The 15,596-nt window shown below is 39.5% G+C and overlaps 1 protein-coding gene, 1 non-coding gene and 1 pseudogene across 2 annotated transcripts; all 3 read right to left on the bottom strand.

Annotated features, from left to right (window-relative positions):
* LOC103848412 overlaps positions 1–15,596 on the bottom strand; it is a 76,976-nt pseudogene that overhangs the window by 19,944 nt on the left and 41,436 nt on the right.
* On the bottom strand, positions 6,556–6,662 carry LOC117134459. Its single transcript, XR_004458644.1, has one exon. It is a non-coding gene; the product is annotated as a small nucleolar RNA R71 (small nucleolar RNA).
* Positions 11,174–15,524, bottom strand: LOC103847611 (protein GLUTELIN PRECURSOR ACCUMULATION 3). Its single transcript, XM_033291445.1, has 16 exons — positions 14,968–15,524; positions 14,799–14,896; positions 14,312–14,450; positions 14,206–14,234; positions 14,032–14,128; positions 13,905–13,960; positions 13,716–13,823; positions 13,582–13,638; positions 13,360–13,451; positions 13,186–13,270; positions 12,854–13,009; positions 12,500–12,582; positions 12,228–12,401; positions 12,036–12,151; positions 11,605–11,680; positions 11,174–11,498 (listed from the first exon to the last, which is right to left on the bottom strand). The coding sequence occupies exons 1-16, from the start codon at positions 15,027–15,029 to the stop codon at positions 11,442–11,444; spliced, it is 1,485 nt and encodes a 494-aa protein (XP_033147336.1). The 5' UTR covers positions 15,030–15,524; the 3' UTR covers positions 11,174–11,441.

The raw sequence follows: 15,596 nt of genomic DNA, 5'->3' as shown, positions 1-15,596 counted from the left end.
CTTCTCCAATAAAATTCATATAAAATAAAATTAAAATAAATAAAACAAATCAAATGAAACAAAATTACAAAAAAATAGTTGTGATTTCACTCTTTTCCAGACCGATGAATTTAAAATATAAAAATAATAGTATGAAAACGTAAATTTATTTTTATTTAAAATAAAATAAATAAAAATTTAGCTAAAAATTAGTATATTTGCGCATGGCGCAAGAAAACTCCTTATATATATTTATCACATTATGTAATTTTGTAGCTTATACTTAAGCAAAGAAGGAATAATATGTTTTGTACATTAATAATTAATTTAATATTTAGTTTAATGAGTATTATATTATATGTTTAGATGGCTAACATATTTCTCTAAAAAAAAAGAATCATTATGGTGATGACTAGTGTTTTGAAAACCGGATTGCCCGGTTGGACCTTGACTCGTTATTCTAGCCGGTTTTGAGTTGTATTAAAACTGAATTTGAATTAAACCGGTAAACCATGTCATAAACTGTTCAAATTTGCTAAAACCGGTAATCTGGTTCGATATTAAAATCAAGTTTTCTCAAATTCAAGTTTAAAAATAAAAATTTGCAAATTTTAAAAAGATTTCATATTGTTTTTAATATCTATCTAAATCAATTAGTTTCATTATAGTTTATATTATTTTTGAAGTTGTCATTTTATTTTCATAAGATCTTTTAGATATTAACAATGAAATAAAGTTTTATAAGAACAATTTTATTATACATAGATGTAGTTACTGAATTTAAAATTAAATTAAATTTAGAAGTCAGTTGAACTAATTGCACCGATCTGACCATTTACGCAGCTACAATGCCGAATCAATGTCTGATCCGGTTTTTAAAACATTGCTGATGACATATGACATAAATGAAATGCTATAATGTTTCTCAAAGGTATATACAACCATACAATGTTCTAAAAATTGGTCTAGGCGGCACATAGGCTAACTTTGTCCCATCGAAACGATTTTCTTAAAATCTGATTTATACCAATTTATACAATTCAAATCGGTTTAAATCATTATAAATTAATCTAAATAAATTAAATTAAGAGATAATGTTAGAATAAATCGATTTTTTAAACATTGGAACCATATATGTAATCCCAGAGGATGATTTAGGAATTACAACACAAGAATTTTGATTAGAAGGTCCGTAAGAGATATCAAGCTTTCTGGCCTTAAGGATTCATATGATTCTTATATAAAAACGTACCGGTTATATCTCGTCTAGGGAATGCTATGCTTTCACATAGCTTCCAACTTTCTTCAGGAGTAAGAGTTTTTGGTCTAAAGGGAAAACATGTTCGGTCTGCATGGAAACCAACACTTTCATCACGTGAAGTAAGAATCATTTTCCAACCTGCAATTGTATTTCCTTTCATCTCAGAGACTGAAAAGGCATTTATGAAATAGCTATGGAGAGTTCGTAAGTAATGTATGTACAATTAGAGAGCTCACCTCTTTCTTGGGGGAAAACGCCTTTTATTATATCCCAGTCTTCTTTTTTCCATACATCATCCATGACAATTAAATATTTAGATGTTTCCAACAAGTGAAAGATCTTAGCCTGGAGTGTAGGCTCATTCATTTGTTCGATGCCCTTATCTTGAGGTCTAAGGTCTTGCAATAACTTTTGCCAAATATCCATCCGCTTACAATCTTGCGAAACGCAGATCCATGCGAATCCATCAAAATGACTTTGAACAATGTCATGATGTAAGACTTGTCTGGCAAGAGTGGTTTTTCCAATACCACCCATCCCAGATATGGAAACTACTTGGATGTTATCATTCTCCACCAAATGACCAACCAATTCTTTAACACTCTGTTCCACCCCCACAAGATCCTTTTGAGATCCCATAGGATATGTTTGTTGGATCTCCCTCTGTCTCTCTTGTAGAGACGGTGATCTGTAGATGATCTGTTGTATTCCAAAGCTTTGCATTTGCCCAACAACCTTGGCCATTCTCTTAGTTATGCCTTCAATGTCCATAGAAAGACCTCGGCGATCCACTAAGAAACAAGCAAGTCTTTTCACACGCCCCTTGATCCCTTTTTGGTTTCTACTCAATTCTTTCAAAAGAAAGGATTCAATTATGTCTTCAGCATCAAAAACAGTGTCTTTGACATCTTCCAAGAAGTTTCTCACCACACTCTCATATTTCTTGGCATCTGCATCTTTCAACAACGACTGTAACATTCTCATCTGACATTTTAGATCATCAACTTTCTCATGAACTCCCTGCAGTCTCTCTGATTCTCGACTGAGGAGATCCCAGAGTTTCTCCACTCCAAACGACACAACTCCCTCAGCCATCACTATTCTCCTGTTCCACCATCAACACAACACATAAGTACAAACTTGTAGTACGATTTAAAACCGTTTATGATAATCCTTGGTTGATCTAATAAAACATGATACATGTCAGAGGAACTTTACTTAACTTACTTTTATTCAAACAATTTATAACAAGATTTGATGATTAAATGGTTTAAATTCGTAAAACAAGATTTGTAATAATCCAACGAATTTTCGTTTTTAAATTCAGATTCAACCACAACAGAGTCCAAAAGACAGATCAAAGCAAGTTAAACAGACAAATAATGATACAAGAACATGATTTACCTTTCATGTAACAGCTCTTCAACTTGCTTAGAGACGTTCTTTGGAAGAAGAGATATGAATGGCAATGAAAGAGTTGACTCCAAGTCAATCTTATCAACAGTCTATATTGGCTGCCATCTGTGGTTCTGATTTTGAATAAAAAGAAAATATGCGACTTTTCTAGTCTGTAAGGGATAATGACTTTTCGCAGGCAAATAATTCCCCCATATCCTTCCTTCCCTTTTGTACAAAATTTCTACCTTATTTTCAACTTCCAAAATATATTCGTTAATATTTAAAAATTATATTTTTGTTAGAAATAATTAATTAGGAAAATTGATAATATAGACAAAGTTGTTAGATCATGTAGTATGACACCATACAAACTAGAGTTTACATACTATAATCCTTTACTCAATGATAGGATACGACCGTACTGTGGTCAAGTTCTTCTGGTTCTACTTCTACTACTACGACATGTTACCAAGCTTGATGCTTTGTGGCCTTGACACCAAACTATCAAATCTCCGGAATCTGCATGTCTTTCTTCCTCGGTCTATTTGGAATCTTTTCTCCAGTTCCTCATCCCAAAGATTGGTAAAAATTACGAACCAACTTACGTAATCATCAAGTGTGTTATAGATCTTACTTTTTGTTATGATCAGAAGTGTTTTAGAGCTACCTAACTTTTATGTTTTATGTTTCTTATGGAGGAGGGGATGCAGCAAATATTGATATGGTGGAGATGATATTAATTACTAGGCAACGCCAGTGGCTGGACATTGTATGGAAGCATCACATCTCAAGTAGGAGACCAAGATTCGATAGTGCAGAACACTGGTCTCCTAGACACGGAACTAAAACAGTTGCTCAAAGATGGATCCGGGTTCGAACATGACTTCTTACCAGCTGTAGCTGCGGTGCACATCGCCTGGATACTGCTGTTTGTCTTCGTCTTCAATTATTGTATCAAGCTCCTCAGCTTCCAAAGAAGATGAAGAACCTGTGATTTAGATAGAGTCCATCGTGCCGTGTCCCATGTTTCAGCCCTAGGCTCTTGTCAACGCAAGCTAGAAACTCAAAACCAAGAAAACAGAGAAGGCCTGATCTTCTGACCCAACAGTTCAGATCATTGCCTCAGCTTGTGGCTGAACCAACTGAAGCAAGATCAAACTCTTTTGTAGGAACGCACGAGTACTTGGCGCCGGAGATCATTAAGGAGAAGGTCACGGTGCTGCAGTAGACTGGTGGACGTTTGGGGTTCTTCTCTATGAGCTTTTATACGGGAAGACACCGTTCAAAGGTTATGACAATGAGGAGACGTTTGTGTTTCAGAACCTCAAGTTTCCTGATAGCCCTCTTGTGAGCTTCCAGGCAAAGAATTTGATCAGAAGGTTGGTGATGAAGGATCCGGGGAGCCGCCTCGGGTGGGAGAAAGGAGCTGCAGAGATCAAGAGGCATCCATTCTTTGAAGGATTGAACTGGGCTCTCATCCGCTGCGCCATTCCGCCTGATCTGCCTGATGTATATGAGAATGGTGCAACGGAAGCAACTTCTCCTAAAGGAAATGGTAATGGATATCTTGAATGTAAAGCCATGGGAGATCATCTTGAGTTCGAGTTGTTTTAGGGGATAGAGAAAAGACAATACGGGTCTATGCAGACAGAAACTCTGTGGTTTAAGTTATCAAGAGTACCGTTGTTGTTGTAATCCATTTCAAAGTCTAATAGATGAAGTTTGCCTACTTTTTTCCTTACTTTCGCATTGGCTTCAAGGCAAAGCAATCTATTTTCAAAGCCCAAACAAGAAATAAAAGAGCAGAGGCTTAGATATGGATTTAAGTTGAGATAATGGAAGTCTTACATATACGTTGTATCTTTTTGTTCTTGCTAAAAAGAAGTTGCACATAGTTGTCTATCAGAGATGTGATTCTCTTGAGACTTTTTAGCTTTGTGGTTTGCAATGGTAATGCTGATAGCAATCTTGGTGATTGATATATGGTGTTTTATACATCTTGTATATGTGCTTTTCAATTGGTTTTCAAGTCTTTATCGAGTCTTTCTAGTCCTTTTCGAGTCATTACAGGTCTGGAGTTGCATTGGATGGGAGATGGACCAGCTGGAACAAAAGAGGCAGCAAACAGTGCAATTTGGTGGTTTTCACGCAGAACAGTCTTGATGACTGTTCCGGATAGCGGAGCAACCCGAGTGATTGTTCCGAATGAGTGTTCCAGCGGCAGAGATTTTTAAGGAAACTACAATCATTACGGGATTTGCCCTAATTATCCCTATTTTCTCTCCCAGCCGCCTGTGGCTTTGATATATCATATTTTCTGTTTCTCTTTATCATTCTACGCTATTCTAGACAGAAGAAAACCATTGGAGACTTTTGTGCTTTTGGATTGTAAAGGGAGAAGGCTCCATCTCTCTCACCATAGAGAAGATTATCCTGAACCCTCTTTCTATCTCTTTTATTTACATGAAGTCTTATTCAGAATTGATCTTTGTGTTTTCTCTGTTCATGGCTGAGTAGTCAACTTGCTTAGTCTAGGGTGTTAGGGTGTTAGATCCGTGAGCTTGACATAAATAAGTTATAAATCGATTGTCTTCATTCACTGTTGTTCTTAAGGCTTGCATCAAGTTAACCACTTAGTGCCTGATTCTAGGTTTAATCTATTCATCAAAAGTGTTATAGGTTGCTAGACATAACTTGAATGAGCATTGCATCCCTAATCAGCGAAAGTAGATATTAGGGTGTTTTGTGAACATATCGGACTTGATCTCTATTGCTTGCTGTCGCATCTTGATCCAAACGAGAGTTTAGGTATCAAGATCGATTAGCATAGGGGGCAGTACCACGACAGTGGATTGTTCTATTTGAGTGATCCGAGTTCTAGACTTGCTCTTAATTGAACTTGAATAATTGTTTGGCTCACACTTGCTTAACACCCGACCAAACCACCCTAGGCTAGCATTTTAATCATCTGAAATCTTTAATTAATCTTTTTACTTGCTTGTTACGAAATCAACTTTAAAACCCCCATATTGTTTTAGCTTGATATTGATCCCATAAAGATAAAGTGTAATAGTTGGTCTCTGTGGATTCGATCCTAAAGTGATACATCGACATACCATTCGATTGTGGTAGTGTGCACATTAGGTTACTTGGTGTGCGTATACACGTAATATCAATTTGGCGCCGTTGCCGGGGACCATCTTTTTACCTTTATTTTTCGGTTATTTATTTAGTCTAAGACCTCTAACTTGCCTTATCCTTTTTGTTGCAGCTAATGTTCCAGGTGCATGACCAGTAGACATACTCGAAGAAACGCACAAGGAGAGTTAGTTACATTTACCAACCAGGAGCTAGCAAGGTTAGAAAGAACAAATCGTCAACAGCCAAGGCAAACCGACACCACTATGGGTGATCACGCCAATCAAGATGATCTCGCTGCGGCTATGGCACTCATGCAGCAGCAGATGCAACAAATGCAGCAGACCATCCAAGCTCAGCAGGATGCTGCTGAACAGGCTGCTCTCGCGCAGCAGGAACAACAGGCGCAGACTGTTCCAATCGGGCAGAGAAACCTCCCGCGTAACATCCCTACTACGCGCTCTGCCATTGTTCCTCCACCTTGTACTAGGCAGGACTTTGAGATCAAGCCTGCTTTGATCGGTCTAGTACAGAGAAAGGTGTTCTCTGGTCTCTCTACAGAAATTCCAATGGAGCATATTGAGAGCTTCGAAAAAGTCTGCAGTTTCACTCGCGTGAATGGTGTTCCACCAGACTACATCACGTGCATGTTATTCCCATTCTCTCTTGATGGAAAAGCTGCACGGTGGTTGAACTCTCTCCCTACCGGCTCTCTCACTTCATGGGAACAGGTCCGATCAGCGTTCCTCAGCCATTTCTACTCTAAGGCGAGAACAGCTGCATTGAGGAACAAGATCACCTCCTTCAGACAGCTCACTGATGAGCTTTTCTGCGACGCATGGGAGCGCTTCAATGACTATCGCAGAGAATGTCCTCACCATGGATTTGATGATGATTATATCCTGGATATTTTCTATGATGGAGTGGACTGGAAATACCAAGGTGCTCTAAACTCTGCGAGCAATGGAGACTTCATGACTCAAACCACTGCTGGAGCGTTTAAGCTGATTGAGAACATGGCTGCTAGCTCAGCTAATAAGAAAGAGGAGAGTGATCGCTCCATGAAAGGGAACAGTTCTGACGCCCAGAAAATAGATGAGCTGACTGCCAAGGTTGATCAGTTACTGAAAAACAACCAAGGACACGTTTTCAGCATGGAGCAACCTACGGCCGGGCATATTCAGAACCTGAACCAACGACAACCGCAGAGCAATCCGCATGTTGTTCCAGCTACCGAGAACAGTCAACCAGATGAGCTGAAGGGTCTGGGTATGATGATGCAACAACTGTTGCAGGGTCAGCAGGTTCAGGCCAAGGTGTTGAATCAGGTAACCACGGAAATAGACACCAGGATGGGCAACATGTTCACTGAACTGAATAACAAGTATGACAATCTTGCAATCCATATAAGAAAGATCGATGTTCAGCTTGCTCAAACAGTTGAGAGTGTCAAGAGGCAACAAGAGACGCTCCCTGGAAGAACTGATAAAAATCCTAGGACTGAGCACTGTAATGCAATAGAGCAGCCGTTCGCTGAGACTGTTCTAGGCGCAGAAGAGAACACAGAGCAGTCTGCTAGCTCTGGAGTGATTGCTCCTAGCGAACCTGCTGAAACTCCACCAGTGCGAGTCTATGTTCCCAAGGTTCCCTATCCAATTCCACCTAGACATCTGATGGATCCCATTAGTGAAGAGCAGCTGATAGGTTTTAACAAGATGGTGAGAAGGCTTCCTAAAGAACTTGCATTCGAAGATGCTCTGCAGATTCGTCCATTGCTCCAGTTCTTTAAACACTGTAGAGAGACTCAAGAGGAGATCAAGGTCCTCTATACCAGAGCACTGTCTACGCCAGCACTGAAGGTATTGCCTAAGGTTCATGATCCTGGAAAGTTTGTTTTCCCATGTTCCATCGCAGGAACAACCTTCAAGGACGCTCTTTGTGACTCTGGTTCTTGTGTGAATCTCATCTCAAAGGCTATTGTAGACGATTTGGGTATTGCTGATGTTGAGCGTTCTCAGTTGACCCTGACCTTTGCAAACTCTTCCAGAGCAGTCCCATATGGAACCATCCGCAGCCTTCATGTTCAAGTAGGGGAATGCATTGTTCCTGCTGAGTTTCAGGTTGTTGAGATGAACAAAGATCATGAGATGCCTTTGATATTTGGAAGGACATTCATGGCTACTGTTGGAGCAACCATCGATATGCCCAACAAGAGAGTCTGCTTCTCCAACATCAACAAGAAAGTATTCTACAAGGCTGTACCCACCAGATCTTCCTCATCACACGCCTCTCGCATCTCAGTGTTTGATGTAGAAAAGCTGAAGGTTGTTCCAGAGAAGGAGCATGGTGATAAGGGTGAGAGCAGACTGTTCTTTGATGAAGATCCTAGCACTGATCCTACTAAATTCAGAGGGAATTCAAGGGTGAAACAGAAAGTCCAGAAGAAAAGGGTCAAGGAGATCCTACAGTGACTTTGATACCTCTCAAGTGTGATGAGAACTCCATTGAGTATGAGGTAAAGTGCAAGGGTACCTCTAAACCGTTCTCTAAAGCAGAGCTATTCTCACACATGAGCTGAAAGAGAAAGGGGAAGCTGCTGTGAAAGGGTTGTTGAGCAGGGTTTTGAAGCTGAACATGTCTGATTGTGGAGCTTGTTTTGGAACAGGCCCTCCTGCTCAACCCGACTGATCCCAGTCACCAAGTCAAGCTAGAGACTTAAACCAAGCGCTGGTGGGAGGCAACCCACTGGTAAGTGTAAATATAACTTGGTTTTGTTTTTGTTTACTCAATTTTCGTTTTAGTTTATTAAGTTTCAGGTCAAAAAGCAAAAAAAATTCGAGATACTTCAAAAATTCTGGGTTGCAGAAACGGAACAACCTATCCCCTGAAAAGAGCGGTTGTTCCAGGCGATCATCTGACGATAGAACACCCAGAATTTTCATGGAGCGCCTGCTCCACTCAGGTAAGTATCTCGACCCAAACAAAAAAATATTTATTCTTGTTTTGTCCTTCTCTCTGATTTATTTTCACACCAGGGACGTTGTGAAGTAAGTCTGGGGGAGGGTTTTCGTCGTTTACTAACTTGTTTCTTTCTTTTGTTTTTCTTTTAAGTCAGTTTGAGTCAGTTTTTATGATTAAGTCAGTCAAAACTTTGTGGGAATTAAGACCTTATTCTGTGTTGATCACTGACCACCTCGTGCTTTAGTTATCTTATTTAGTGACCTTAGCAGTGGCGAAAGACACACATGTGAACCTTGAACACCCTGACATATCTCACTTGATTCTCCAGAAGTTCTCAGCCGATCAGGTTACACTGGGTAGACATAACTCCACCTTACTTGAACCTAATCTTGACTAAAATTCTTCTTGTTATGGGCATTAGATCAGGAAAACGAGAACACACTCAGGACTTCTTATCCTTTTTATCCATCTTGCTGATCCTGAGTGGCTAGCTCATCTTTAGCTAGTTCCCACCCTGCACCTTAGCCTTTATTCTACCTTCATGCATTTGTTTTTCAGTGTCATATGTGCAGATATGTGCAAAAAGGTCGGAGAGGAAAGGATCAACGCAGCCTCCTACTCGTTACTGCTGCAGAAATTTTGTCAGAAAGGAGAACAAGCAGATTAAGGGAGCAACCGCTCCATAACCAATGAACTGCGCAAGAGCAGGGGTGGAGAACCAGAATGGTCGCGAAATCAGAACCACCAGTGGCACTCAGAACGATCATGTATTACCTCCTTCTTCGTCACATCACCATATCAGTATTCAAAAAAAAAAAAAAAAACGAGAACAATGTGATGGAGAAGGGAAAGAAAGAAAAGAAACATAGAGCCACTGGAAAGGTCGAGCAAGAAGTTGGTACCAAGTATTGAAGAGTGTGTAGAGGAAAGTGGAAAGCAGAACAATCAGTTGCCTGTTCCGTCATCAGAACAGTCGCACCAGATAGAGCAAAAACGAGTAGAGGCTGTGGACATCAATGGATCTATCCTCTCTTGCCATTTTGTGTGATATCATGCATCCTCTTCAATGAAATGGTAGCCCCTAAACACTCTTAACTCCACCATTAAATAGCCTGTTCCACACCTAGACCGTCTACCCTGAATGATGCCTGTGATGAGAAGCTCACGCTACTCTTAAATGAATGTAGGGAGTTCTGTCTCGATAGTGTTGCTTTTTCAGGTTTGAGATGAAGAGTATGGAGCCGATTTTTGAACAGCAGTCAGTGGGGTTCCGGTAAGGGTGTGTTGTCCTAGTTTTACTGCTTGTATGGTTCAGAGATTCGTGGTTAAAGTATGGTTGCTGAGAATATGAGAGTTCCCACACTTTCAAACCTTTCTCCCTGTTCTTGATACTTGACATTGTTTGAGGACAAACAAGGATCTAAGTCTGGGGGAATTGATATATGGTGTTTTATACATCTTGTATATATGCTTTTCAATTGGTTTTCAAGTCTTTATCGAGTCTTTCTAGTCCTTTTCGAGTCATTACAGGTCTGGAGTTGCATTGGATGGGAGATGGACCAGCTGGAACAAAAGAGGCAGCAAACAGTGCAATTTGGTGGTTTTCACGCAGAACAGTCTTGATGACTGTTCCGGATAGCGGAGCAACCCGAGTGATTGTTCCGAATGAGTGTTCCAGCGGCAGAGATTTTTAAGGAAACTACAATCATTACGGGATTTGCCCTAATTATCCCTATTTTCTCTCCCAGCCGCCTGTGGCTTTGATATATCATATTTTCTGTTTCTCTTTATCATTCTACGCTATTCTAGACAGAAGAAAACCATTGGAGACTTTTGTGCTTTTGGATTGTAAAGGGAGAAGGCTCCATCTCTCTCACCATAGAGAAGATTATCCTGAACCCTCTTTCTATCTCTTTTATTTACATGAAGTCTTATTCAGAATTGATCTCTATGTTTTCTCTGTTCATGGCTGAGTAGTCAACTTGCTTAGTCTAGGGTGTTAGGGTGTTAGATCCGTGAGCTTGACATAAATAAGTTATAAATCGATTGTCTTCATTCACTGTTGTTCTTAAGGCTTGCATCAAGTTAACCACTTAGTGCCTGATTCTAGGTTTAATCTATTCATCAAAAGTGTTATAGGTTGCTAGACATAACTTGAATGAGCATTGCATCCCTAATCAGCGAAAGTAGATATTAGGGTGTTTTGTGAACATATCGGACTTGATCTCTATTGCTTGCTGTCGCATCTTGATCCAAACGAGAGTTTAGGTATCAAGATCGATCAGCATAGGGGGCAGTACCACGACAGTGGATTGTTCTATTTGAGTGATCCGAGTTCTAGACTTGCTCTTAATTGAACTTGAATAATTGTTTGGCTCACACTTGCTTAACACCCGACCAAACCACCCTAGGCTAGCATTTTAATCATCTGAAATCTTTAATTAATCTTTTTACTTGCTTGTTACGAAATCAACTTTAAAACCCCCATATTGTTTTAGCTTGATATTGATCCCATAAAGATAAAGTGTAATAGTTGGTCTCTGTGGATTCGATCCTAAAGTGATACATCGACATACCATTCGATTGTGGTAGTGTGCACATTAGGTTACTTGGTGTGCGTATACACGTAATATCAGTGATCTTCTTGGCAGCTACTTGATGAGTTTTGTATTCTCCTTGTGAGTTTCATGGCAGAGCTCCTCAATCAGATTACAAGGGTTTTGTATTCTTCCAGCAACTCCGGAATGTCATCCATCCGCAACTGAGAATAGCAAAATGTAAACTTGACATGTCAGGAGGAAAGCCTGATGTTTTGATTGATTGGTGTCAAATATTCAGGCGAGGGAGGAAAGTATGCAGAGTAATACCTCGGAAGAATTTTTGATATGATAAAACGTAAAGGTCTTCTTTCCAAAATCAGCAGATGTTAAGCTGCTCTGTGCTCTGATAGAAACCCGCCACAACAAATGAAAAGAAACATGTGTCAAGGAAAGGAAGACGCAGATGTGAGATTTCATAACATGTAATAGTAGGGGCACAAAACAATGCATTCACAACATTATCAGTTTTGACAATATGCTCGGATTAAAGAGTCTCGAGGGCTATTCAAGACACAAAAATGATATATTCATATTAACTCTATATGACTCCTAAACTCTCAGGAGATTTATCTAAGTTATTCTAATGCCATGTGGTGATTCCAAGCGCAATCAAAGAACAACCATTTTTAGTGAAACAAAAGATAATCTACATAAACAAGAACTGAGTCTGAAATAGTTAGGCATGGATAAGAACTCACGTGTATTTTCGGGTAACCAGTCGCTGATAATCTCGAAGCAAGGAACCAAGCTCCTTTAATTGCAAAGTCTCTGGAGTGGACTCTTTCCAATGTTGACGAAGTGCTTCAGCTGCCATCTTTTCATTGAGAAGCATTTTCAGTACAAGAATAACACAATCACACATTCTAAAATAGACAAGAGGAAAAACTCACCTGAATCATGGAGGCTCCATTATCAACTGCATCTCCCTCAATCAATCTGGTTCCTAACTCAACGAACTCTTGATCTTCTAACTCCTCGGGTATTTGAAGGCGTAACCCTGAAGAAACAGAGATTCCCATTTTCTTTTGCAAGTCGACGATAGTGAATCCCTCTTGTCCTCTTTCCTGCTGTGACCAAACTCTTGGTGTTAAAACAAGTTGAAAAGCTAATTTAACTGCATTGGCGAGAAACACATAAGATGATGAGCAGGAACCACAGTTACCGTATCCAAATCTCTCTCTGACTCTTTAGTCTCAGGAGGGTTTCTAAGTTGAGGTACAGAAGACCTCTTGGCTATCGGATCATCTGAGAAAAGAGAAAAAGAAAAAAACGAATAACAACATTTTCAGAAGGCTAAACAGTTCAGTAAAACTTCAAAACTTTCAATACAAACTTGATAAAGAAGAAAAAAAAGATTATGCTAGAAATTAAGTGTCTCTAAAATTGCCTACAATCTGCGACCAACACCAAGATTAGTTCGTCTAAAGAGTTTCCAACTATAAGTAACTGATGATGCGTGTACACAGAATGATAGCTAAGTTGGACTAAAACATCAGTATAAATAAGAGAAAGATACCTTCAGGAACCAACCACCAAAGATCACCGAAGGTTGATTTTCCATCAAAACCACCAATTAAAAGATGACGAGCTCCAATACTTGTCATGGTGTGATAAGCTCGAGGAGGAGGAGGTTCATCATTGCTTATTGGTAAGCGCTTCCACTGTGCAGTTACTAGTATGTGAAAATATAAATTTAGCAACAACGCGTAGAAAACAATGCTCAGCAAGAAAAATGATAAAGCACATCACAATTTTATCATCTCACTAGATTGTAAATTACTGAGGTGGATTTTTGGATTTAGAGTGCTCCTTTAGCAGAGGAGACGAATCTCATAAGCAAGAATTTACCTCTGTCTAAAATTATAGTGTCATTATAATATACATCATAACGACTCAGCCATCCACCAGTTCCATGTCCCCCAAATAACAGAAGCTTCATACATGAACATTAATGATGTGAGTGATGTATGTCATGCGAACCTATTTATACAAAAGAGCAAACGGAAGCTGAAAAAGACATACATAATGTCCTCCGGATGTGACAGTGTGACCACATCGAGCTGATGGTGCTTGGCCAGGAAGCTTTAGTTGGGTCCATCCAGGTGTTTCACGTTCTTTCTTCCACAGCAAAGGTAAACCCCACAATAAGATCAGCAAACAGAACAAAAGAAAGAAAGACAACTCAAGAGAATACTCCTCTACATAATTCAATGCAATTTTTAAGTAATTTAGGTAAGGATGAACCTTCATCTATTAGACCCTTCAAAGCCCACAGATCACCCATGATAGGGCCACCACCTCCTGTCAAAGATAACCATAGTCTCAGTTTAGTTGTCATCAGCTCAAGCAGAACAAAGATTCTGGTTCTGGTGTTATACCTCGGCCACCAAAAACAAGTAAACGTTTCTCAACCATGGTGGCTGTATGGCCACATCTAGGAGGCGGCAACGACCCCGAAACCGACAGCTCCATCCATTCAAGAGACACTAACAGACACCAAGAAAGCTGACATTATCATAAACTTAAAAACAGTTTTATTACAAAACTGAAGTAGAGGCGAGATATACTTGTGTCCATAACATACACATCTGACAGCCATTTTTTACCATCCCAGCCGCCACACCTGCCAATGATCATAGGTTACGCCAATGCATGCAACAAGCTGATGAACGTCTAAAATTTCTGAATACTCACAACACAATTTTCTGGTTCCCAATAGCAGCGGCGGCAGAAAAATCACGAGGCGTAGGTAAGTCGCCAAAGCTGGTTAGCTCAGACCACTGCCATATATCTGCAGAAAATGTCAGCAGCAGGGTATTAAAAAGTTCCAGGCAGGTCTCAGTGACATTGTTATGATTGTACACTTACCTGTATCTAGAACCCAGAAGTCACCCAACCTGAAATTGATTTATAGAAGTTACTGAAAAAAGAATGCAAAAACGCTTATAACTAGAAAATAAATAGTAGTGAGTACCTCTTGCCACCAGAACGTCCACCAAAGATGAACATATGACAATCAATAGTGATGGCAATATGAAACGCGCGAGGTGTAGGACCAACTTTTCCTTCAGACACGCTGCCGGTACATTCTGGCTCAAACCAGAGTTTGTTCTCTAGTCGACCGAATCATAAGACAAACCGATTCTCACATGATTAAAAAAGCTGACCATATGATAATTAAAACAATGCCAAGGAGGGGACAAAAGATGCTAAGCAACAAAACTAACACCGAATCGAATAATTTCATTGTGAAGTTTTCAGTTTTCTATAATTTTTCCAAAGTAACTATCTTTGATGGAAGCATCAGCCTAACTAAGCTTAACAGACAAATAAACTACCAGAAACACTAGTCTTTCATTATAAACAAAGCAAGCCAAGACAGTAACTCAAGAGAAATTAAAAAAAAAAAGCATTTCTTTGGATCAAGGAATCAATAATCATAGGCTGAAGTATAATATTACCAATGTCATAAACAATGATGTCGTTGAGGAACTTCTTGTCGACGAGGCCGCCGAACACCACGACCATGGATTTTCCGACATTGACAGCTGTATGTCCACTGATGAAGAATAAAAATCATCAGCTGAAATTAAAATCGGAAATTGAATGGAGAAGAAGTAATTAATTTACCTCCTGGGCTGTGGAGGAGTTCCGGTGAAATCGGATGAGGAAGCTCTAACCCAGTTATGCATACGGTCGCGATGGTGTCTGAAAACGCACGGATCACCGCGTTTTTGGATTCGTTTCAAGTACTGGACTTCTCCTCCTCTCAATTAGAGTCGAAAACAAATTTGCAGAGACCGAAAGGACTCTTGTTTGGTAGAGTTTCATGATCTGATTTTATTATAATCCAGACTGAGTTTTGTTTTTAAACCATCAATTTGTCCGGTTTGATAGTAAAAGACAAATTACAGAACTCGATGAGAACTAACCGGTTTATCCCGGTTTATCATTGAGTTGCGTTTAGTTTCAACTTTCAAGTGGGTGCTGTGTGTTATTAGTTTTCAATCAAAAGTGCTGATCACTTGAGTAGTGTCAGACAAATTACAGAACTGGATGAGAATCAACCGGTTTATCCCGTTATTTAAAATTTGGAAAGCAAAACTAAGATTCGGTTCGGTTCTGTCTGGTTGAGCTATCATTGCGTAACTGTTTGGTTGTATATTTATGTTTAGTTTCAAGTGGATGCTGTGTGGTATCAGTTTTCAATCAAAAGTGCTGATCACTTGAATAGTGAAAAAAGCGAACCAGGACGCGAA

Source organism: Brassica rapa, chromosome A05 (genome assembly GCF_000309985.2).
Source record: "Brassica rapa cultivar Chiifu-401-42 chromosome A05, CAAS_Brap_v3.01, whole genome shotgun sequence".
NCBI lineage: Eukaryota > Viridiplantae > Streptophyta > Magnoliopsida > Brassicales > Brassicaceae > Brassica > Brassica rapa.
The sequence above is the reverse complement of the archived record's forward strand: the minus strand, read 5'-3'. Positions and strand labels throughout refer to the sequence as shown.

Excerpts from the sequence above, each read along its gene's own strand:
- LOC103847611 (XM_033291445.1), bottom strand. The coding sequence starts at position 15,029 with ATGCATAACTGGGTTAGAGCTTCCTCATCCGATTTCACCGGAACTCCT. Across the intron at positions 13,639-13,715 it reads ACTTGTTTTTGGTGGCCGAG|GAGGTGGTGGCCCTATCATG; the intron begins GTATAACACCAG and ends TATCTTTGACAG. Across the intron at positions 13,271-13,359 it reads TCACATCCGGAGGACATTAT|CTTCTGTTATTTGGGGGACA; the intron begins GTATGTCTTTTT and ends TCATGTATGAAG.